The sequence below is a fragment of the Acanthaster planci genome, linkage group LG13, assembly GCF_054643075.1.
Source record: "Acanthaster planci isolate LZ-2023a linkage group LG13, COTS_SCS, whole genome shotgun sequence".
NCBI classification, from domain to species: domain Eukaryota; kingdom Metazoa; phylum Echinodermata; class Asteroidea; order Valvatida; family Acanthasteridae; genus Acanthaster; species Acanthaster planci.
Window position 1 is genome coordinate 2,131,256 of NC_141789.1, and position 22,411 is coordinate 2,153,666.

Here is a 22,411-nt window from a genome sequence, read left to right on the forward strand (position 1 = left end):
ACGTCAAACAGTGCCTATTTAAAGCTGAGCTGTCGAGGTAACAGCCTAACGTAGCCAGGGTCGAAAAAAAATCTTGTGAAGTCATGTTATAAGCTCGGTTACCGTCAATCAAACCACTTAAATTGCGTCAAATTCTCAACCATGTCTCGAAAGCGAGACCCCTTAGAGCTGTTCGACGCAAACGACGGTCAGAATCCTCAGCTACTCCTCGATAAATGCCTGGTGAAGGCTTGCTGCGAGGGCGACATCGACACCGTCATTGACCTGCTGCAGAAGGTAAACAAAATTGCCACACTGAGCTCAGCTGACCAAACAGCATCCAGTGCTGGCGCAGTAGGCATGGTGGGCTTATCCCCGCCCCCATTTTGAGGGGATTGTATATTTGGGGACGCTTTTCCAACATTTTAAGTTTTGGATTCACCTTGGTAGATGTCAATAACTATAGTATAGGGTTGATGTTGTGAAAAGAGGGCAGGGTTTTGAGAGAATTTTGTCACGTTTATGAGAGAAACTGTGAGTGTTTCAATACATGACGCATGGTGGATTCAATTTTGCATATTGCATCAGTCACACAAGAAAGTCACATTTTGTCACAGTTTACCACTCTTAATTGCCGTTGCCTTTGTTTTTTTGGGGGGGTGACCAGTTTTATAAGATTAAAATGACAAAAAACCAGGGGGTCCCCAAATATACAATCTCCCATTTTTTACGACCCCCTCCCCATTCTAGAGAAACAAACCCCCAAATCAGATAATGAAGTTTACGCGTTACTTTCAATAAATTGAATAACTGGACAAGACTCTGGATTCAGAGGAACATCATGGGGGAACATCATGGGGGAACATCATGGGGGAACATCATGGGGGAACATCATGGGGGAACATCATGGGGGAACATCATGGGGGAACATCATGGGGGAACATCATGGGGGAACATCATGGGGGAACATCACGGGGGAACATCACGGGGGAACATCATGGGGGAACATCATGGGGGAACATCACGGGGGAACATCATGGGGGAACATCATGGGGGAACATCATGGGGGCACATCATGGGGGAACATCACGGGGGAACATCACGGGGGAACATCACGGGGGAACATCACGGGGGAACATCATGGGGGAACATCATGGGGGAACATCATGGGGGAACATCACGGGGGAACATCATGGGGGAACATCATGGGCTCGTGGGGATTGTTAGTCTTGAAAAGTGGCCATTAATCTCAAACATGTCAAATGCGGACAAGGCAGATGGGATGTGGGAGGCCAACTTGTTGAGTGCAGCAGACCTACAGTCCTTGGGAAGAGAGGCCAAACATATTACAGGCATGGGGGGAGGTCATCAGTCAGGACCGTGGAAGAGCTTCTTTGTATTGCTTGTTTCTTTTAGCAAAGAAAAATAGACCTCGACTTTTTTAAGAATGTGTTTGTATTGATGGTTGAAGGAAAACGGAAACAGATCCACATTCATACAAGCTCTTGTTTTCCCCTGGAGTTGATGAGCCATCAGAAAGCAATGAAATGCCATAAAAGGTCAAGTTTAGGAGGGAAAACATTGAAGCATTAACGAAGAAAACGCTTTTTGAGACAAGTGTCACATTTTCTGTCTGTCAAGTGATGTCCATGGAATTTTTTCTAAGGGAACAAATATAAAACTTAATGATCTCATGACTCCCTCCCCGTGAAAATGTTTTAGCTGAAAAAGGAAAAATTAAAGTCTTAAGACTCTCTTATTTTTTAATAGGGAGCATCAGTAGAAGCAGGAGCATATACAGAACATGAGGCCTTGTCAGGCGAGAACTACACCACGCCCCTTATGGGGGCAGCCCAAGCCAGCAAACAGCAGCATAAGATAGCGAGCCTGCTGCTGGAGAACGGAGGTACGTCTAAAATGACGGAAACAAAATAACCTAGTCATATGAAAACAGTCTCTTCAGATACTTTTAATGTCTTCTCCTTCATCATTCGTATGTTCTTTTTATTTATCTTGATTATTAATCATGCACTCTTAATTTGAAGCAACTGGAGTGTCCTGTTCACCTTAACTTTCCAGGCTAATGTGTAACATCCTTGAATATATCTTACAAAAGCCAGTTATTCTAAACCCTTTTCATAAGGTTTAATCTCTTCAAATGAAGGAGAGTGGTCCCACACAGTTTTATGTATTTGCTGCTGCAATAACAATGTACATGTAGGAACCTCTATCAAATCAAAACTTAGGGTCAGGGTCATGAATTAATTAATTGTTTTCCCTGCACCTTTGTTCTTAAGTCCTCAACTTTCCTGAGGAACAAAAAAGAATTTTGTCTGGCTGACTATCACTTTGTTCACGAAAAGCTATGTTCAATCATAATGGATTGTACAGCTGATGTTAATGTTGGCGACCGATACAGCGTGACTCCACTGCATGCTGCCTGTGTCAACGGCCACAGGGATTGCGTCAGACTGTTCATCGATGCTGGGGCAAACGTCAATGCTGGGACACTAGACTACAATCGGCCAGGGGTCTATCGAAGTAAGGACAAACACACCCACACGAACCCGGCAGGAACAGTCCCACAAAATACTGACTCGATTCTTATTTTCTTTGGCGCAATTAATCCTGTTTGAAAATATTAATGTCAGTTTTCTATATTAAAAATAACTGTTCTAATGACACTTGTCAATGTCTTGCCAAGCATTTAAAGAAGGAAGTATATTTCTGACAAACACTCTTAAGGCAGTCTCTTGACCTGTACGTCCAAACCTTTGGCCAAGTTTTCATCCATCATGACGGACTTGCATTGAAGTCAGAGGCATCCTTTGCTACAAGGTCCAGAGGAAACCATGTTTTTTTAGCAATGAAGTCACCATCCAGAACTGACGCATTTGTCCTTTGTCCATCTCCCAGAGCCCTACCGTGGGGGTAGCACCCCACTGCATCTGGCAGCCAGGGACAGCCAGGTGGCCTGCTTGGAAGAGCTCCTGGCCCACGGCCATGCCGACTACAACCGGCGCGACGCGCTGGGTTGCACCTGCCTGAACTGGGCCGCCCAGAGCGCCAGCGAGGAGTGCGTCCTGACGATACTTGGGCTGAGCGAGGGAACGCAGGTCTTTTCTGCCTCAATACCGGGCACCGGTGAGATGCTGAAACTATTCACCCAGCAAAAAGGGGTAACCGGTCAAAATATCATGCATTGTATAGTAATACATGTACATGTATTTTCTAAGCCACAATTCCCTGCAAGGTATCTCTTGGAATTGGTTTCTAGATTCATGTTATACTTCTGAGTTATTCATCTGAAATCCTATTGGTTGCTTGCATGTGGCCAATTCTACCTTCCCTGTTGTCTGATCGGCTTAGTTCTAACCCAGGATACACGAAATGCAATGCCACCTCAAGCCTTGGGTGCAAACGAAGTTGACCTTACGTGTATGTTAGTTTTCAGAAGAAAGACGTGTTATTAGACTTTATATTCCATTGAGATGCATAGTTTCCTAACCTCAACTTAATCTCCATTTAGGCTCCAACATTTGGTTTCGTGAATTCACTTTCCTAAGATGAAGCCGTCTCTGCGTGGTTTCATTCTCCACCATAGAGACTGTGTAATGTGAGGCGAGAGTTCGGCACATTTTCTGTTGGAAATGAATCTCGAGTCCTAGACGAAGTTGAGATTTGGGAAAATGGCCACATCAAGAGTGGCAGTTAGACCATAGAGCTACAAACCTATGGTTAGACCTACCCTCTTTGAAAGCAGCAATATTTGTAGAAAGTGAAATTCTCTGTTACCCATCCCCAATTTCTGGATTCTAAGAATTTCTGGATGATTGATGCCTCTTCAGGCGATTTTCCTCTTCATGACTGTGTGCGACGAGGTTTAGTCAAAAGCGTTCGAGAGTTGCTGCTCCGTGGGGCCGACGTGAACCAGCAGAATGCCATCGGGCTCAGCCCCCTTCACTTCGCCGCCGTCCCCTCCCAGAACTTCTCCCCCGAGATGATGGAGACCCTGGTGACAAACGCCCAAGACCTGGACGTGGATCAGCCCATCGGGGGTTGTAACCCCACCCACTATCGGCATGGAATGTCAGGTGAGAGTAGCACTGTCACATTGGAACAAATGTGAAACTACCCTTACAAAAGATTTTCTTGTTTCAGTCTTCACGTTGCTGAAGCTATTTTATAATAAACCTAAAACAATAGAGGTAACTTGCCAGTTCAGCCTCATTTTCAATCTCACCTGCTACAGGATCCATTTTAGATTTCTCTCTGTAACATTTCCCTTCCCGTCTTCGTTTTTTTAGCAAACAGTTGTGTCCTTTTCCTTGTTAACAATATTGAGCATTTCATATCTCACGTCTCACTTGCCATCCAACAGCGGTCTTATTGTTAATTTGGATCATTGATATTTCCATTTCATACCAGATAAATCGTGTAATTACATTATCTTCCCTGTTGATGTGTTTCAGGCATCAAACCTCTCCAACTCGTAGCCTTTGACCCAGACATGGACATCCACCTTCACACTTTCCACACGGCCGAGTTCCGCCTCAGCCGCACCTTCAAGCTCATGACCTCTGACCCCAGGCGGCCAGTGCGCCGGCCCCAGTGCGCGGTCCACCTGATCCGGCACGGGGCTGACTTCTGCCTGAGCTACCAGGGCCGGACGCTACTCCAGCAGGAGGTGTACAGCCAGGACGGCGCCGACGACTCGCTGCTTACCGCCATGGTGCGGGCAGCTGGCACTCTGCCGGTCCCCGACAGTCCACCCGGCATGCTGGCCGAAGACATCAGCAAGGGGGCCAAGGAGAAACTGAAGTGGTTACGGGAGACGTTCCGTTCTCCCCGAAGCTTACAGCAATACTGTCGGGTCGCTGTTCGCCGGCTCCTTGGCCGAAAACGACTCAACAGAGTGACAGAGCTGCCTTTACCATCGTCACTCCAAGACTATTTACTCCTAAAGACTTGATGAGCTCCCCTCCCATGGAGGCAGAAACTGTGTCCCAATGGCATGGCTGCGACTTTAGAAATAACACACGTGCCTATGAGAAATTGCAAGAGCCGCTAGCCAGTGCCTTCCATAGGGTCGTGTGTTAAACTTAGCCGTAGCCGAGTCATTCAGACATGGTCTAAGCAAAGCAAGATAACAACAGCCGAGCAGTTGGGATACCAGTCAGGTTATCTTGCATCAACTCTTTACATCATATCTATGAAAAGTACAAGAAAATGCAGTTGAGTCATTTGAGGCTTTAAGACACTTCTCAATTCATTTCATCGTATATTGGACGTGGGCAAAATAACACTGAAATATGCACTTATTTAGATAACTGTCAGACTACACTCAGATTTCAAACACCCTTTTTTTTGTAAGTTAACAAATAACTACCATCGTGTTATTTCAGAAAAATCAAGTAGTTGCTCTACTGTCAGTTGGCAAGCTGAAGACTTGCACCTAGAATATCAGTACTATGTAAGTGTGGTGTTGATGTGAAATAAATGGCTGATGTGGAATTATGTGACCAGCTCTGCAAAAAGGGTAATAAGTCCCGCAATGCCACGACACGTGATGGCTTGTTCTATTTGGAGAGGGCAAAATTGCCTCAAAAACGGGATTTGGTGTTTTTTCCTTTAATACTCTCTATATTTATATTTTTTAGAGTTTGTGACTACAAGCATGGATACTGGTGAATCAAGATGAAAAATTGACCATTCAGTAGGAAATCCAATAAAGCATTGTGTTTTTAAGCACTCCACTTATTGAATCCGAAAATGTGGATGTACAAACGTCTATCTCCAGAATGCAGCACACTACAGGGGTCATTCATACATCAAATTGTAGTTTGGATGTACAAAATCCAGCCATATCAAAAAATCATTACCTGAATCTGGCGACTTATTACCCGTTTTTCTAGAGCCGGTCACATATGTGGATTGCCTAAGATTGCTGAAATAAAACAAAGGCAAGATTTTCTGTTTTATACAAATTTGTGTGTGGTTGAAATCTTAATTCCCTCTGAAGGTTTTCGCTTGAAGTCGATAACAACATTGAGCAAAGGTCGGCCACACGACCACAAATCAAGTGTCACTGGCCTCAAGCTGAAACAGATTTGAGGGGGAATGCCACATGTAAGTTTTCTTAATGTAATCTGCCATAACATTAATGCTGAAATGTTCTCAACATGAAAGACAACTGTTACCCATGCTCTTAACTAGAAACAACATTTCCTTGGTCCTTGCCTGTTGGTAGTTAGTGACAGGCTTGCATGGGATCCATGGAAACGTAACAAAGTACAGGCCTTGGGTGAGGCCTCCTTGGCCAGTTTTCCTTCAAACAGTTAACAAAGAGTTTGAAAAGTCCAGCAAGCGTCAACTCTTGCCGAGGATCTCAGGATGAGTGGTCCAGAACTCCTCCCCGATGATGTCCACGTGAAGCTGCTCCACCTTCCGTCTCTTCCTGACGACCTCTCGCTCAACTTCCTCTTCCGAGCCTTTGCCCTTGCAGGGTTTCACCGTCACCTCATCCACCTGCAGAACCAATCATTCCGACCCCCCCAAAATGGTGAGTCATTGTTTTTTCTGCATTTTACCCATCTCTGAAAATACTCAGGATTTTGAACTGATAAAGGGTGTTTCACTAAGAAAAGTGGCACGTGTAAAGTCCAACAAATGAGACAACTTTGTCACAGTGACACAATCATCTAGGTCCAATTAACAACCAGCTCGCCTCGCCTCCTGCCGTGTCAATGATATTCATGGCAGATAGCTGTTGACCACTAAAATAGAATATGACATAATGCCTAGCAGGCTTCCTTCCATTTTTAGGAGCAGCATGCCAACATCTGCCAAATCTATCAACAATCTATCACAAGAATAATTGAGAAATGCTTGTCCATTTGTAATGCCTGTTGGGAATCTTTATTCGTGGGTATTAATGGAATCCCTCAAAACTCAACAGAATGGCTTTGGAAAATCTTATATGATTTAAGAAAAAAAAGGAAGATCACTCAAATTGGTGAGGATCTTTTGGTCTGGGTACCAGGCTCAATACTGAAGCTGGTAAGCTGACTTTGCAACTCACCATTTTCCAAATGAGCACACTCCCTTTGCGGAACCATTCCACTTCGTCATTGTAATTAATTCCAAACTCGGAGAATAAAAGCTCATTCTTATCAGATGAAAATGTTCCCTGGAATCAGAAATGAAAAATGCAGTACAGGATAAATGTAAAATTCAACGCTGTATGACAGCAAAGAATGGAAAAGAAAATGTATTGCCAATAACAGACAAGCAGGAAATTGCACCTATCTTGTTATCAGACATTAGAATTACATCTAAATTTTTATGATATACAGACTTCTTGAAACGTGTTACACACTGGCTTTTTTAATCAAGAATGTATTAAAACAAAATGAAATGGTTGTTGTCTTTTGAAGTCAAGCACGTCTCAAGTCATTTGAAGACCAAATTCAAAACACAAAGGAGGAAAACGACAGCAATCACTGGGGGTCAGACAGTGATGTTTGACTTACTCTAAGTCTCGCCTCAGCTTGTTTATGGGACACTCCACCCTCTTGAACCAGCTTCCAAAAGCAAGTGTTGTACAAGTTGTTGATGTGACCTGAAATGCAACGTGACTGGAGTGAGCTGAGACCAGGAGCAAGTCTAGCATGGGGGTGTGCCTCAGCCCTAAATATCAAGAAGTATCCTGCTAGAAATCTTCCTGAATCTTAATAACTAAACAGGAAATGAAAGGAACTTTCTCAGTACTTTAAAGGGGTATCAAGCCCAGGGGAGAAAGTAACAGTAGCTACATGTAAGCATGTTTCTTCCTCAATCCTACAAAATCTAACATAACATTCGAGTAGATTCTGAAGGATCTCAGAGAGTTGAAATAAATGTGCACTATAGGAGTATAGCGCATCTGAAAAATCCAAGGATCAGTTAAAAATCACAAGAAATGATACTGATGGCTCGGCCTAGAATTGTCTCACAGTCAGCCTGGCGCCAGCTGAGGTAGTCTCGGAGGTTCTGGTTGCTAGGATACAGGACAACGCGGCCATCAAAGGCTGGGGGATACAGCAGCTGTTGGTCGGGGAAATATTTACTCCAGTGGAACACAAAACAGGATGAGAAGAGGGACACCATGTTGGTCATCAGCTTGCTGTAAGGAGGAAAAAGGGGGGAAGTTTTTCAGCAACTTTTGTGCTCTCATATATAAAAAAGTGCAACACAAGATGTTCATTTGATCATTACACAAGAGTTGTATGCCTGAGGAATGTGTAACCTTGAAGAATGAACTCGCCACTTGACAGGCTACTCAATGATACAATTTCATATTTCCCAACCATGACTTGTGTGTCAATATTTCAAACTGTTCAGAGGGTCAAGATTTCCTCCTTTCATCCGTTGGTTCTCTACAGACAGTCTCAGACAGTGAAAGGAAATTAAAATACGTGTAAGAATGAAGCTAGGACGAAATAGGGACCTCGCTCTCCTGCTAAACTGTGTCGTCTCTCGGCGGAACACAAAGCTGAACTCGTCGCTCTGACCGTAGGCAATGACGACGTCTTTGAATTCATCCATCACACAGGCTGCACAGAAGTTCATCAGCCCCAGTCCCCTGGTGTCACTAGGCTTGGTGTAGTTATGAGCATCAGCAAATCTGTGCAAGCACCAACAAGAGTATCCTGATAACTAGTTACCTCTACAGCTGTTGGTTCTTGTTCTGCCACTTCAAGAGAGTGAAGAGCCCCATAGTTTTAAGGGAAATAAAATAGGTAACCTAAAGTAAAGGCACAGACATGACAGATTAAAATGGTTTCAATCGAATATCCTGTGATTTTTTGTTAAACTATCAAAGCCCCATCAACCCGAATTTCACAAGATTATGTGAAGGTTTGATTGGCTAATTGGGCATTATATCCAAAGTACAGCAGTCTGTTTGCTAATTACCACATGGCAAACTGTGCTAAAACAACGGATCATTCCACATATAGGCACATTACACGATGATCGGATGATCATGCGATAAGGCAACAGAATCCATCGGAAATTACTTGTGAAATCCTCGGCCATCAAGCCGCATAACAATCCAACAATTCGGTAACAGCTTGTCAACCTCCTCAAACTGACGGACATACTCGAACTTGCTGTTGGCCATCGCATATTAACCTTCACTCGACTGTAAAGTTTCCCCCTCCCCTTATTTCATTTTACGTGCACGTTACATTGGCACCTGTTGAGTCTGATTCCTGGACTCACCAAGGCTGGAAGCGCCATTATTTAGGAACCAGACTATAAGTTATTTGTTTACGGTTGAAAGTTCATTCACCTTTCACCGATGAATTTAACAGTGCGCACGCGCCCTGATGTAATTGCTACATTGACCTTTGACACAAGAGAGGGCGAGTCATCGTTTTGCTAAATTGCGAGATATGTTCCTTGAAATATGGTACGTTTTTAGCGCAGATTGCTACTCTTTATAGATTATAAAATGGCCAACGGAAAGCGCAGGGATCGTAAAGCATCGTGAGAATCGCTTGGAATGGACAACTGAACCAGAAAAGGCAAGATTTGACACTGTTTGATGTCACATTTCTGCTCGTCAGTATCTACGTCTACAGTCACCTGACGGTGTGGCTGGCTGTGCATGTTGTGTCGAATCCAGAACTCCCGAATCCGTACTTCGAACATTTTCGAATCTCGACACCGAGTAAGGGTCGATGTTTATGGTGATGACTAGAACTCCTCTGGTGGCACAATTTATTATGAACTTTTGTTCTGTGCGCTTTTTCTCACACCTTGTACACAATCATTCAGCACTGAGTTCAGCCTTCCTAAGTTAAACATGTTAAAATAGCCTAGTTTTTTTTAGTTGCATAACCAGTGCTAGCCTAGTACTACAGCTTACAAGTCACATGCATGATGACTACACCTGCATGCTGGTGTTAATAAGTGAAAACAGTAAACCAAGCGGACAAGAGCTGTAACCATAGAGACAGAAAAGCTGAACCAAATATTTTGGACATTGCAGTATTGTTCTACTGAATCTGTGCATCATCAACAACAGTAGAACTTGCTTGCCTTTTTATTTTTACATTTATGTATGTTGCTTCCAGTACTTGAGCTGTTGCTAACCATGCTAACTAAACCCTGACATCTTCACAGAAAAGGGAAATTCAGTCACCAGGAGGCACCACACCAACGAATGAACCAAGTTGAACTTCAGAAAGTATTTTAACAAGTGTCTGTAAAAGAACGATGAGCAGAGCAGCATAGTGGGTTTTTTTTGCTCGGATTCAAGCCAGTGATACAGCAAGAATGAGTGGCAGTCGGGTGGATTTGAAGGTTGTGCTACTGGGCAAGGAGTACGGAGGAAAGACAAGCCTGGTGGAGAGGTACCTCCATGACAGATTCCACGGGGATGTTCCTTATCAAAACGTAAGTAGACAAACCCCGACCTCCCTAGACCTACCCAGGGCCTGTGCCCAGGTTTGCATGGCTTCGGTGTGGCCCTCCAGCAGTCCTGGAGTGTATTCCTTTCTGCCTCATCTGCCTCAAGAGTCACACTTGCTAGCCTTACAGAATCATGTCACGTCCTCCAGTGAGTAGGGACCCAGTGGAACCCTTGTTGGAAAGGTTGAGCATTGCGCCATGGCCGCATGCCTGACTTTGGTTCTCCAGCAGAGTTGAATATGAGAAAAAAGTACAGTTAAGTCAAATTGACAAGAACTAGGCTGTTGCTCTTCTTGAAAAGGTTTTACATGTTCATACATACATGTACCTGTACATGTATTTCAAGGTGTGGTGGCTAAATTGCTTTCATTATGAACACCTCTTCATAACCCACTTCCCCTCTCCCCCCCGGCCCATTTCTTTTTTGCACTTTGTCATTACTTTACTCAGCATGATTCCTTTCCTCTTGTTTTATATTCACCACATTTTCATGATACTTACTGTTTGCCCATGTTAGGCAGGCCCATCTGTATCAACAAAGTGGGGCCTGCCTTCAAGTTCGCACTGAACAGAGTTGAGGCAGTGAACGAGGTTGGGACAGAGCAAGGCCCGACCTCCCTCAATCCTGCAAAACTCTCCACAACCTCCTGGAGGATTTTGAAGGATCCGGGCATGGCACGAGGCTTGATATATGCTGGTTGTGTTGAAGCGCAAATGCCGTATCCCTTGAGTTACTGCCATTGTGTTGAATTTGCCTGCAAATAGAGCAGGTCACAGCAGCAAATGTCCGCAAAGTATGGCCAATGCAATAAGATTTGAAGTTTGTTGCATGATTGTCTTGGCACGCATTCAAATTGCACAGTTCAGATGGCGAAATTTGTTCAAATGGACCAATCCGACGAACGGTCTGTCAGTGTTGTAGTCGAGTACTAGGAAAACATGTACGAGTACAGGGAGTTTTTTCTTGAGAGTGTGAATACAGAACAATGTACTCGAGTACAACAACGACGTGGTCTGGCGTGCCCTTGCTTGCATTTAACTCAGCGAGCTGCCACAGAGGTTGCTTGGGTGTCGCAGATTGCGATGAAGCAAGGGAATGCAACATCTGCCGCCAGCATTCACATGATGCATTGTGCGTTACACGTGCAAAGCAGGGAAGTTTTTAAACTCTGTGCCAAGTAGTGTGTAGTCTGTTACCACTGTCCCCTCATTGACGCAGCTTATTTTCTTTTGACTTGTAGAGAGCTTCCAAGAAAAGCCCCTTTTACTCACCAGTAAGTGTCCCTGTCAGCATGCTTTTGGGGGGAGAGATGCGGCTGTTCTTTGCCTCGCTCGGCATTTTAGCACTTCCAATGCGGATCCTTTTCATTTGCTCACTGCACTGCCGTTTGCCTGATGCCACTGAGAAATGTTGCTTTGGATTTGAGGGAAACAAATGTATACATGCAAATGAACAAGAAGACGCAATGTGTTGCACCTGCCCCACCAATAAACTCCCAGGGCTGTTGTGGGTAGGGATTTCCAAGTCTGCCAAAATTTAGCGTTTGTTGTCGTACATGCATAAACCACAGTAGCATACTCTATAGCAAGGCCCATTCAGTTTACATGTAGAGCTGCACTGACTGGCATCTGTCAAATTGCTGCCCACCTAGGTGTTGGCTTCCAGAGTTTGGGCAAATTACTGTATATTACACTGGTAGAATGATTTTCTTTTACTGACTTAGGGTGCCTTTCCATTTGTGTTTTTAGTCCATTCTACATGAATATGGGCATCTGTTTATTGTATTTCATTCATGTGCGTTTAAATGGACACTCTCCAAAACTTACATACATGTACGCATACCGACGATGTGCACTGAAAAAGCATCAATTGAAAGGCACTAATTCCTTGCTTTAACTTGTACATGTACATCTCTCAAATTTTCTGCCTAACAAGTTTTGTGAATGATGTGTTACATAATTTACATGTAGCCCTTCATTTGGTTTGGATTTCTTCTTTGCCTGTTGTACATAATGATCTTCTATTCAGCGTTTTCCCGTCTGATCCAGATTTATTTGTTTTACTTGCAGACTGTACCTCGTCTTTGGTGCAGTTGTTCAATTGTGGCTGCCATTTTATCTCAGCAGTTTGAATTTGAGTTTTGTAATTCCGCCGTAGATTTTTCTCACTCAATTCACAATGTTTGACATACATGCAGTCTTGTAATTTTGTAATTTAACAGTTCAGCCGCATTGATATACAAAGCAGTGCCTCAATCTTCAGCTAACTGCATTGATCGTTTTCTGACACACATTGTAACCTGCGAAGTCAGTAGATCGGAAGGCAACTCGGCCACATACATGTACACATGTATGTACATGTACGTGTACAAATGTGTGGCAGCACAGATACATACATGTACTCTAGCATGCCACACTGAGTGAACGGCTTGTCTCCAAGTGAGAAATTTCAAGTTTCCCCAGTGAGTGGGATGAACGGTGTCACTGAAATGGGAAGGTTCATTTGATGAGAAGCAGTCATGGGGAGGTGGTAAAAGATAACAGATTGGTCACTGCAACAGCGGGTGTATTGTAGGTGTATTGCAGGTGTATTGCAGGTGTATTGTAGGTGTATTGTAGGTGTATTGCAGGTGTATTGCAGGTGTATTGCAGGTGCATTGCAGGTGCATTGCACATGTATACATGTACACGTACGTGACCATACTACCACCTGTGCATGTCCCTCTTGCCGACCCTACATGTAGAGAGCACTGTGTGCATTTCGTTTGTCCGCTCATTTTTCGGTGTACAGGTATATATATACATGTTACATGTACGCGTAGGGCTGAGTCAAGTTGAATAACTGAATACATGTATTTGAATATTCGACCTTCAGTTTGAACGAAAATTGGCATACACGTTCGTACTGGCTGGCAGATTGTTGATGAACAAACCATATACAAAATCAGTCGCAATAATACACACAATTTTTAACATTATAACCAAAGCTTCTCACTTTTATTTCAAGTTGAAATATTGTCATGAAGGTTTCATCCGATCTTATTTCAACAGTTTGCATCACCAGTTTGCATCATCCATCATTACCACAAAGAATGCTCTCTTGGCACATACACTTTTTTTCTGTAAAAAAGTCATTTCCGTATTCCAAGATTGATTCTACATGTACATGTATATTGGGCTGGCGAGCATATCAGCGAAAAGTGTCTGGAATCTGCTTGATTTTTCTCATGTACAAGGGAAAGCCTTTCTTCTTTGTCCAATAATTTTGCATTCGAATATTCAAATAAGAAAAATAATATTCGATAATTGATTGAATATTCGGATATTCAACACAGCCCTAGTACATGTATAAAAGGCAAGGTTTAATAGACAAGGCAGACTTTTTTGTCAGTTACATGTACCAGCCAGAGAAAATAACCTTAATCATGTTAATAGCTTCCAACCACATACATGTACATGTACAGTATATCTTCAACACCTTATTTGCTCCGACATTAGCTATCCTACCCAGTGATTTTTCAATTTTGGCTAGTTTCCTCATTCATTCCTTGTTTAATATGCTGCACTTCTGTTGCAACATTCCGTTTCATTCATAAACATGATAAATGGCTTCAACCCTAACAGTCCTCAATCCTCAGATTTCAGTGTGAATTTTACACACATCCTAGAGGATTAGGGATAATGGATCTCCCCATCAAAGTTGTTGCTACTTTTCGACATGCCGATATTTTTACAATATTAAACTGGAATTTTTGTTTACATGTTAATAATTCCCAAATTGTAGCCCTCTTCTCCGCTTCTTCTTGCATAGCCTACCTTTCAGCATAGATCGGGGGGAAATTTGCAGAGGATTCAGGATACGATTTTAAGACCAAAGTGAAGACTGCCCAGTGTTCACTCTATCCATGTACAAGGAAACGGCACATTCTAACATGTCTTGTGTTTCCCGTTTTCCGTTCTTTGCAGACCATCGGGGCAGCTTTTGGTGCCAAGAAAGTTGAAGTGGAAGGCAGAACAGTCACCATGGGAGTGTGGGTGAGTACATGTCAGAGGAGAAATAATACCAAAACATTTTAAGCAGGAAAGTGAGGAGCTAGGGCACAGACGACAAGAACTTATGTCATCATTAATAAGCAAACATGATTATGCTGTTACATTTGAGTTTTTCTCTTGGAAATTTCCTTAATAGTCTGCAGTATCACATAAGAGTTACCCAGTCTTTCTTAATATTGCATATACATGCACATGTATAGGCCTACCGCATCTTTTAGTGTAGAAAATTACATGTGTGTTGTCCGGGGCTGTTCTTGAATGAGTTCCTTCCCTGTGCCCACATCCGGATCATTGCGTTGATATGATACTGTTAATGGCTTCCCAGGGAGGGATTAATTTCCTTGACTTGCACACATCTCAAAATACATGTCCACCCCTGTGCATACATGTATGTAAACGCTGAACTGTTGTTAACCTTTGCCAAGATACATGTACATCTTCTTAAGCACTTTGATGTTTGCATGTTGTACATATCATGAATATTCATGAGGCAGTGGTAAACATGGTTGCTCTGTCACCAAATGAAATTCAAGTCCCTCTTTTGGGAAAGAACCAGGAAATGGAACTGCCATTTACGAGTGGAATGGAACATTTGTTTTCATGGTGCAGTTCCGCCATGCAGTTAGACATACATGAATAACTTAATGACACTTGATCAGCAGTTCTCCAATCAGATGATGGGGATATATTCCAACATTGTGTAGAATGGCCTGCTAAATGGGTCATTCCATGAGGTTGGGGCACAATTTGTGACAATGTCCATTGTTACATGGGTTCCATTAAAATGAACAGTTATTTCCCTCTATGTGGATTCCAAATTGACATTGTAATACATCTTGCATGGCTGAATGCAGAGGTGTGTGTTATTTTTACAGAGTAAATGACCTACTCTACAGGTCATGACAGGTGGTAAAGTTTTGGATATAACAAGGACACCATTACAAATTATGCCCCAACCTCATGGAATGACCCAAATACCAAAAGATAAGAGATTCATAGCTTAAAAACTAGAATGTACACTGTACTTCGCATCTTTAAAACATCCCACCTACTGTTTTGTTCCCAAGTGAGTCATCGAAAATTGATAATTTTTATGTATGCGGAAAAGCATGTGGATAATGAAGTGGTGTAGAGTTACATGTATATTCATAGTAATAATTAGCATTTTGATGCCTGCGGTTTCTTGTGATAGTTAAAATTTATGCTGGAGATTAATGTACCCCAGTCAACACCTGTTGAGCCAGTTGGTAATGAGATCCTCATTTCTGAACTGCGAATGTTTTTGCTAGACAAGCTGAATTTCTGCTCCGCCCCTGAGAAAATGAAGTCTGCCTCGGGCCAGCAGGGCTCCTCAGGCCGGTGCCTATGTCCTGTTCCCCCAGCCTGAAACCACTGAGAATTCTGTCATCACCTGTGCCAGTCCGTCACAGTCTACTAACCTGCTAATGGCACATGCCAACTCCCATTTAATCCATCTGACATCATTGTCTTGTCTCGTTGATCAGGACACAGCCGGATCGGAGCGGTACGAAGCCATGAGCCGGATCTACTACCGAGGGGCTAAGGCTGCCATAGTGTGTTACGGTAAGGGGGTGCATTTTATCCAAAATGATATTCCATTCATTTTCGGCAGCTGATGAATCAGTACGCTATGTGTACATGTACTTTATTTAAATTGAATGGCTAGGGAAAGAGTACGGTACCGGAAGCTGGATCATGCCACGAGGTTGGGGCTCAATTTGTGACGGTGTCCTTGTTACATGGGTAACTTTTACCAACTGTCATGACCTGTACAGAGGGTCATTTACTCTGTAAAGGTACATGTAACACACACCTCTGTGTTCAGGCTTGCAAGATGTATAATTTGGAATCCACATGCAGGGAAATAACTGTTCATTTATACGGGTCCCACGTAACGATGGACACCGTCACAAATTGTGCCCCAACCTCATGGAATGACCCAGCTATGAACAAGGGGAGTTCTAACAAGTGTAATTAATAATTGACTGTTCACACATATGTCTACTTGCGACCACAACTGTACACACAGTGGGGTCAGCTCAAGGATTTGTGTTGGATCAGTCCGCAAGAAAAACATCAAATCACTTCCTCTCCCATTCGTTTGTAATCTTGTACAAAATGGTCTCACAAACCAGGAAGAGAGGGAAACAAGTCGATGGCAACGTTGTGACAGTAAGTGAAGTTGAATGATGACGGAGTGTCATTTGTGTGGCATTGACGCATGAATCATATGTGACATGGACAAGACTTGAATTTGGAGTTGCACACATGTAGCGTACAGTGTAAGAGGAGTGTATGTGTATACTGTATGGAAATCTAACTTTGTATGTTTGTAAATGAAAGAATTATAAGTGAGTAAAAAGCAGCAGTTTCCCTTGAAATGTGACGCCCATCTGGTTACAAAAAAGTCCCAAGAAAAAAACATGTTTTATCTGATGGTGCAACGGGAGCATATTGACTACCTTTTGTCATGTTTGTGTTCTTTTGTGCAAATATTTTGACGGATTGCTGAAAAGAAAAGGACATGTTTGTTCAAAGGATGACGGCATGCCCAAAGGTCACTTACACATCATACAGAGTACTGGGTAATGGAAAGAGAAACTAACCACACGCTGTCCAAATCAAGCTTCAAGATAGCTCTGACAGTGCCACTCTAATCTGGACATTTTTCCACTGATGAATCACGGTTGATTATTCAGCAGAATGTGTGAAAAAAATTCTGAATGGGGACTAATGCCAGGATTGTTGGTTAATCCATTAAGGCTTTACTGAATATCCCGTCGATTATCGAATATTCGAATATCATTTTCCAAATTTGAATGTTGGAATGCAAAATTCATGATAAGAGAGAGGGAGCGCTGAGTAAATTTTCTGTGTGTTTAGTACCCTTCAAACTTGCTGCGATCTTGTATCTAAATATTTGACAGGCTTTCCAAGGAAATATTCTGTTCACTCTAACTTCTTTATAGAATCATTGACCATGCCTCAGTGCTTCTTTTATATTTCATTTTTCTGAATCATCTTATTTTGAAATATTCTCAGTAGAACCCTCAGAATGATTGAAACTGGATTTTTGAACACTGACCTTTGAATACTGTCCAATCTTCCACCAGGTATAGTGTTGTGTTATATGTGTTCCAAAGGCGGTTTTTTTGCACTGCTTCTAAGCTATCATAGGGACTCCTTTCTGTCACTTGTTTATCCCTGCAGATCTTACAGACACAACCAGCTTCGACAGGGCCAAGTTCTGGGTGGAAGAACTCAAGAAGAATGAAGAGGTACGTTTTTGGCTCAGAATTTGCCTAGTTTTAACAAGATTTTTCTTTTCTCAGCCCGAGATAAATTGCCACTTAGAAGGTGAGATACCCAAAGCCGATATCTTGAAGAACTCCAGAGGTTGCAGTGTTTAGAAGGGTTAGTAACTCGTTAACTGTGGCTTTACACTGAATGAAATCGTTTGAAGATTTGTCATTGTCATACTTAAACAGGTTAGCATCATGCGGTTGATTTCCGTTGGTAGCTTTGAGGTTCCAGCAAGTTCAAGAGATTTAAGTATTCTGGCTTATCTGTGAATTAAAGAAAGTTTGTCAACTTTTGCAAGTTTTGTGGAACTGATAACATGTACATGTACACAAATATTGTCATACAGTGACAGGTTTTTGCCACTGAGCTGTCTTGAGTTTCACCATCATTTGGTGATTTATTTTCCTCCTTTAGTTTTGCAAGATTTATTTATGCGGTACTAAGTTTGACCTTGTGGATGACGACAGGAAGAGAAGACAGGTGGACTACCACAGTGTGACAGATTACGCGGAAGGTAATGTTACACCTAATGTTCGTTGTCATGAATTCAGTGCCTCCAGAACGACCGACTTTGTTTTGCCAAATCATTGAAAATGTAAAACCCTTTTGCCTTCACAGAACTCCATGCAGAGGTGTTTGAAACTTCAAGTAAAACTGGTTACAACATCAGTAAGTATTAGCACGTGCAATATTTGATACACATGCTATCGTTGGTTCAGTTTTGTTTGAAGCCGTACTGTATTTTTATTGACTCACATCTCTGCCCTTGAGACTTTTGTCAGTAACTGACACTGGACGTTGCTTTTTTTTTCTGCACATACTAAAAAGCTGTGTTTCTGTTGTTTAGTTGAAGCAATGCTGTTCTAAAGGCACACTGACGGAAGTCTTGACTTTGTTTCTTGCAATTTGCAGAAGAGCTATTCTTTAAGATTGCTAAAGATTACGTTCGAGAGCCCAGGAATAACGACACAGGTGAGGTTCACATACCTTTGAATGAAGATATTCCAAATTATAGTCATGTGCGTGTACCGTACTTTTGAACTATTTTAGCTTGACCATTTGTTATAAAAAATGTGCATTACGAGGTACGTTCCACAAACTCACTCCCCAATGCATTTTGCGGCATATTAACTATTTATGCCTCTCCCCCCACCAAAGAAAATGTTCGTGGGAGTCTTATCATTTTCACTGTTCAGATATAAAACAAAAATGGCGACCTGAGTTGAAAACACTCTTGCGCCTCGCCGACTCGAATTTTGACTGGATGCCAATTCTATGCAAAAAAATTACTTGGAGTACATGTATAGTATTTATCATTCAAATGCCTGATACTCCATTTGTCATTCAAATGCCTGATACTCCATTTGTCATTCAAATGCCTGATATTCCATTTGTCATTCAAGGAAAGCCTGATACTCCATTTGTCATTCAAATGCCCGATACTCCATTTGTCATTCAAGGAAAGCCTGATACTCCATTTGTCATTCAAATGCCTGATATTCCATTTGTCATTCAAGGAAAGCCTGATAATCCATTTGTCATTCAAGGAAAGCCTGATATTCCATTTGTCATTCAAGGAAAGCCTGATAATCCATTTGTCATTCAAGGAAAGCCTGATATTCCATTTGTCATTCAAATGCCTGATACTCCATTTGTCATTCAAATGCCTGATATTCCATTTGTCATTCAAATGCCTGATACTCCATTTGTCATTCAAATGCCTGATATTCCATTTGTCATTCAAGGAAAGCCTGATACTCCATTTGTCATTCAAGGAAAGTTGTCTTTATTGTTGTTCCTTTTGTAGCTTCTGAACTTCTGCAGGACACAGTCACACTGGACAGCAAGCAGAAACGCTCCGAGTCCTGTCCATGCTAGCAAGTCGCACCGTGCGTACGTCCCACAAGAATCACAATGTTGTTTCCATGTCTGATGAAATTATGCCACAAAACACTGCTGTTGTGGAAGTGAAAGACTCTGAACAGAGATGTGCGCCCCAACACCCAGATCACCAGCAGTTGTTATTTAGATTTACGATCACAGATTGTTTCATATCACGTTGCCAATTCTTTTAAACGGGGCGTTCAGAATTGATGGATATGGAGTGTATGAAAAAAACGGCTAGACGAGTCCCCAATCAGTGTAAAAGAAAAACGAACCTTGCAAAGCTGACTCTGTCTGATGAGCTACGGAACCCCTTGCCCGGCACTTCCAAATGTCATCAGCTTAAATCATCGTGGATTTCTCTGCAGTCCCCAAAGTAGTCTCGAGCCCCACTGTATGACTTGACGCGGAGCACTCACAGATTGTGTTTGACGATTGATAAGTAAGGCGCAAAGTGGATCCTGGCAACTTTCTGTTTTGATATTTTTCTCCCTCGATTTTCTCATGGGAGTACTGAACCAAGTTGGCTGATGCCTCTCAATCAATGCAGACACAAGTGTTGCCAGTTTTTGTTGAGCACTACTTCTCCTTAAATGTTGTCGAGCAAGTCTATCCCCTCTATATCAGAGGTGAACAAACTACTTTGAAGTCACATACATGTAGGTTGAATCACAGTTGTCACTCACGGTTACCCTTTTTTTCCAAGGAAACGTTGACATGTGCTTGTATTGTAAAAAAAATCCCGTCAAACTATTCAAGGGCAGAACGACACAGGAATCAATTTTTGATTTTAATTAAATTCTAAGTAATTTTAAATCACCGTTTAATTATACTTTTTTTCTTTCAAAACATTTTTTGATTAGGGCGATAAATTTTGGCTTTGCTTTCTGGTCAAATTTTTTTTTCATGTATGCTGTAGTTTTCGGACAAGAGCTTTTTTTTTGGCAAACACATTCTATTCAGACCACAACCCCCTTTTGACACTTCTGTGGAAAAAGTGTATTCAAGCTGTAAGTGCTGCCTGGGTTTAAGCAAAATGAAATTGTCTGAATGACAGTTCTGTGCATTGTTGATGCCAAAATGACAGTCATTTCCCTGGAAATGTGGATCAGTGTGGACGATTGAAGTATGGGTTGGTACGATGTATGAGACCAAACAAAATAAAACAACCAGGCAAAGTGTCTTTGTCAATAATTAAGTTTAAATCTGGACAGCCGACCAACTGATGCTGTGTAGTTGGACTCATTCATCAGTGGAACAAAAAGACAAAAAAATGTTTGGATCAAGTTTTATATATCAAATTAAAAAAAATTAAAATCTAGTAGAAATAAATCAATATTTTGCTTTTATTGCTTACTTATATTTTCCCTCTTATTGCATGATGAGGACAATTATTGTATATTATATTATTTTCTAGCGCTCCACAAATGTACATGAAGTTACGATGACATTTTGCTTTCACTTCTTCTGTTAGTTTGGTCAGAGTTTGGGGCTCCATTCCTTCCCCTGAAACAGTATGCTTCTGTGTAAATTACTGAATGTTGTCTAACAGTTACTGGGAGGCAAATTCTGTTTGTAAATCATATCTCTTCAAAGGTACAACATAGTCTTGTGATCTGTCTAATTCTTGCAGATAAGCAGGCCTTTTACCAATATTTGTTCATTTTAATAAAAAAAAAGGTCTTGATGTCTCGGTCAACTCATGAGATCAGTGAAGTAATCTCCCGAATGTTCCCTTCTCGTTCTGTCAGATACTGTGCCCTGTTTTTCTGACCACTTTCCTTATGCCACATCTTGTAAATAAGTTAAACTGTAAATTTGATTACTTTGCCAATGAGTAAATGAGTTTGAGATACAGAAGTTCTGTTTCTTCACTTGTCTCTGACACCAGAAGACCAGTCTTATTCTATATACCAGGCACGAAATGGGACAGAGGGGTACCCCCCCAACAAGTCCAATCCCTGTACACGCTCCAACCTATTGTCAATTAACACATCCCCCTAGATGTCTCAAAAGAATTCCCGAGATTCCAGTATAACAATGATCAAAACAAAGGCGGGGGGGGGATTCTCTCTGTCCCATAGTTTGTTTCATATGTTAAGCTATGTTGGTAAAATTAGTTTTAACAGGTGCAATGTCCCTTGTCAAAAGAATTTCGTGAAATATTACACTGCTGTTTGCAACTTTGGGAGGGCTGGCATTCAACCCTTTTATTAATTTCCTCATTTTCTATACTTAATCTGCACGCCCAAATTTCTCACTGACATGGTTGGTGAACTGTTTTAAATTCATTCTGCAGTTCTGTCGTGAAGCCAATACATGTACATCCATGTTCACCGCCATTCAAAGTGCACATTGATGTCTGAAAGTTCCCTGGGCCTTTTGTTTGTCTGCATACATGGAGTTCGTGACCTGATCCCACAAGACATGTCTTAAGGGGATTAGTCTACATGTATGTGTGAAAAGAAGACTGGGCTCTTATCACCAGCTTGGCATCCGAATGGAAAAGGGACAACACATTGGTGAAATCTGTTGAGGGCTCTCAGTACATGCTACAACCGTGACAGGGCTTTCACTTAAAAGCTGCCCTGGTGACTTGTGACTCATTTGCATGTAGTTTTCAAACCTTGGGTCACATTTGGAGGATGCACAGATCTTTTACTGCCAGAATAGGAAGGGACAGTGACCACAGGTAAGTTGTAACACAAATTAG

At 42.1% G+C, this 22,411-nt stretch overlaps 3 protein-coding genes across 9 annotated transcripts; 2 read left to right on the forward strand and 1 right to left on the reverse strand.

Annotated features, from left to right (window-relative positions):
• Positions 1-31: 31 nt before the first annotated feature.
• On the forward strand, positions 32-5,966 carry LOC110977034 (uncharacterized). The gene is made up of 6 exons (XM_022230794.2): positions 32-276; positions 1,750-1,885; positions 2,371-2,520; positions 2,896-3,123; positions 3,828-4,073; positions 4,452-5,966. The coding sequence occupies exons 1-6, from the start codon at positions 142-144 to the stop codon at positions 4,949-4,951; spliced, it is 1,395 nt and encodes a 464-aa protein (XP_022086486.2). The 5' UTR covers positions 32-141; the 3' UTR covers positions 4,952-5,966.
• On the reverse strand, positions 5,223-9,234 carry thg1l (tRNA-histidine guanylyltransferase 1 like). 4 transcript variants are annotated; one of them, XR_015427550.1, is made up of 7 exons: positions 9,039-9,234; positions 8,468-8,644; positions 7,974-8,143; positions 7,512-7,600; positions 7,061-7,168; positions 6,220-6,507; positions 5,223-5,926 (listed from the first exon to the last, which is right to left on the reverse strand). XR_015427550.1 is itself a non-coding variant. In XM_022230795.2 (6 exons), exons 1-6 carry the CDS (start codon positions 9,140-9,142, stop codon positions 6,349-6,351), a joined length of 807 nt encoding a protein of 268 aa, XP_022086487.1. In that variant the 5' UTR covers positions 9,143-9,234; the 3' UTR covers positions 5,223-6,348. The 4 variants fall into 4 exon arrangements, 3 of the variants coding, with proteins under 3 accessions (XP_022086487.1, XP_022086488.1, XP_022086489.1); XM_022230795.2 differs by having other exon boundaries at positions 5,223-6,507; XM_022230796.2 differs by having other exon boundaries at positions 5,223-6,507; positions 9,123-9,221.
• Positions 9,235-9,328: 94 nt separating this feature from the next.
• Positions 9,329-21,558, forward strand: LOC110977073 (ras-related protein Rab-24-like). 4 transcript variants are annotated; one of them, XM_087145201.1, is made up of 10 exons: positions 9,329-9,433; positions 10,150-10,422; positions 11,679-11,711; positions 14,404-14,472; positions 15,996-16,074; positions 17,722-17,789; positions 18,229-18,328; positions 18,433-18,483; positions 18,727-18,786; positions 19,622-21,558. In XM_087145201.1, the coding sequence occupies exons 2-10, from the start codon at positions 10,303-10,305 to the stop codon at positions 19,690-19,692; spliced, it is 651 nt and encodes a 216-aa protein (XP_087001327.1). In that variant the 5' UTR covers positions 9,329-9,433; positions 10,150-10,302; the 3' UTR covers positions 19,693-21,558. The 4 variants fall into 4 exon arrangements, with proteins under 4 accessions (XP_087001327.1, XP_087001326.1, XP_087001325.1 ...); XM_087145200.1 differs by having other exon boundaries at positions 9,354-9,694; XM_087145199.1 differs by having other exon boundaries at positions 9,354-9,548.
• Positions 21,559-22,411: the final 853 nt, after the last annotated feature.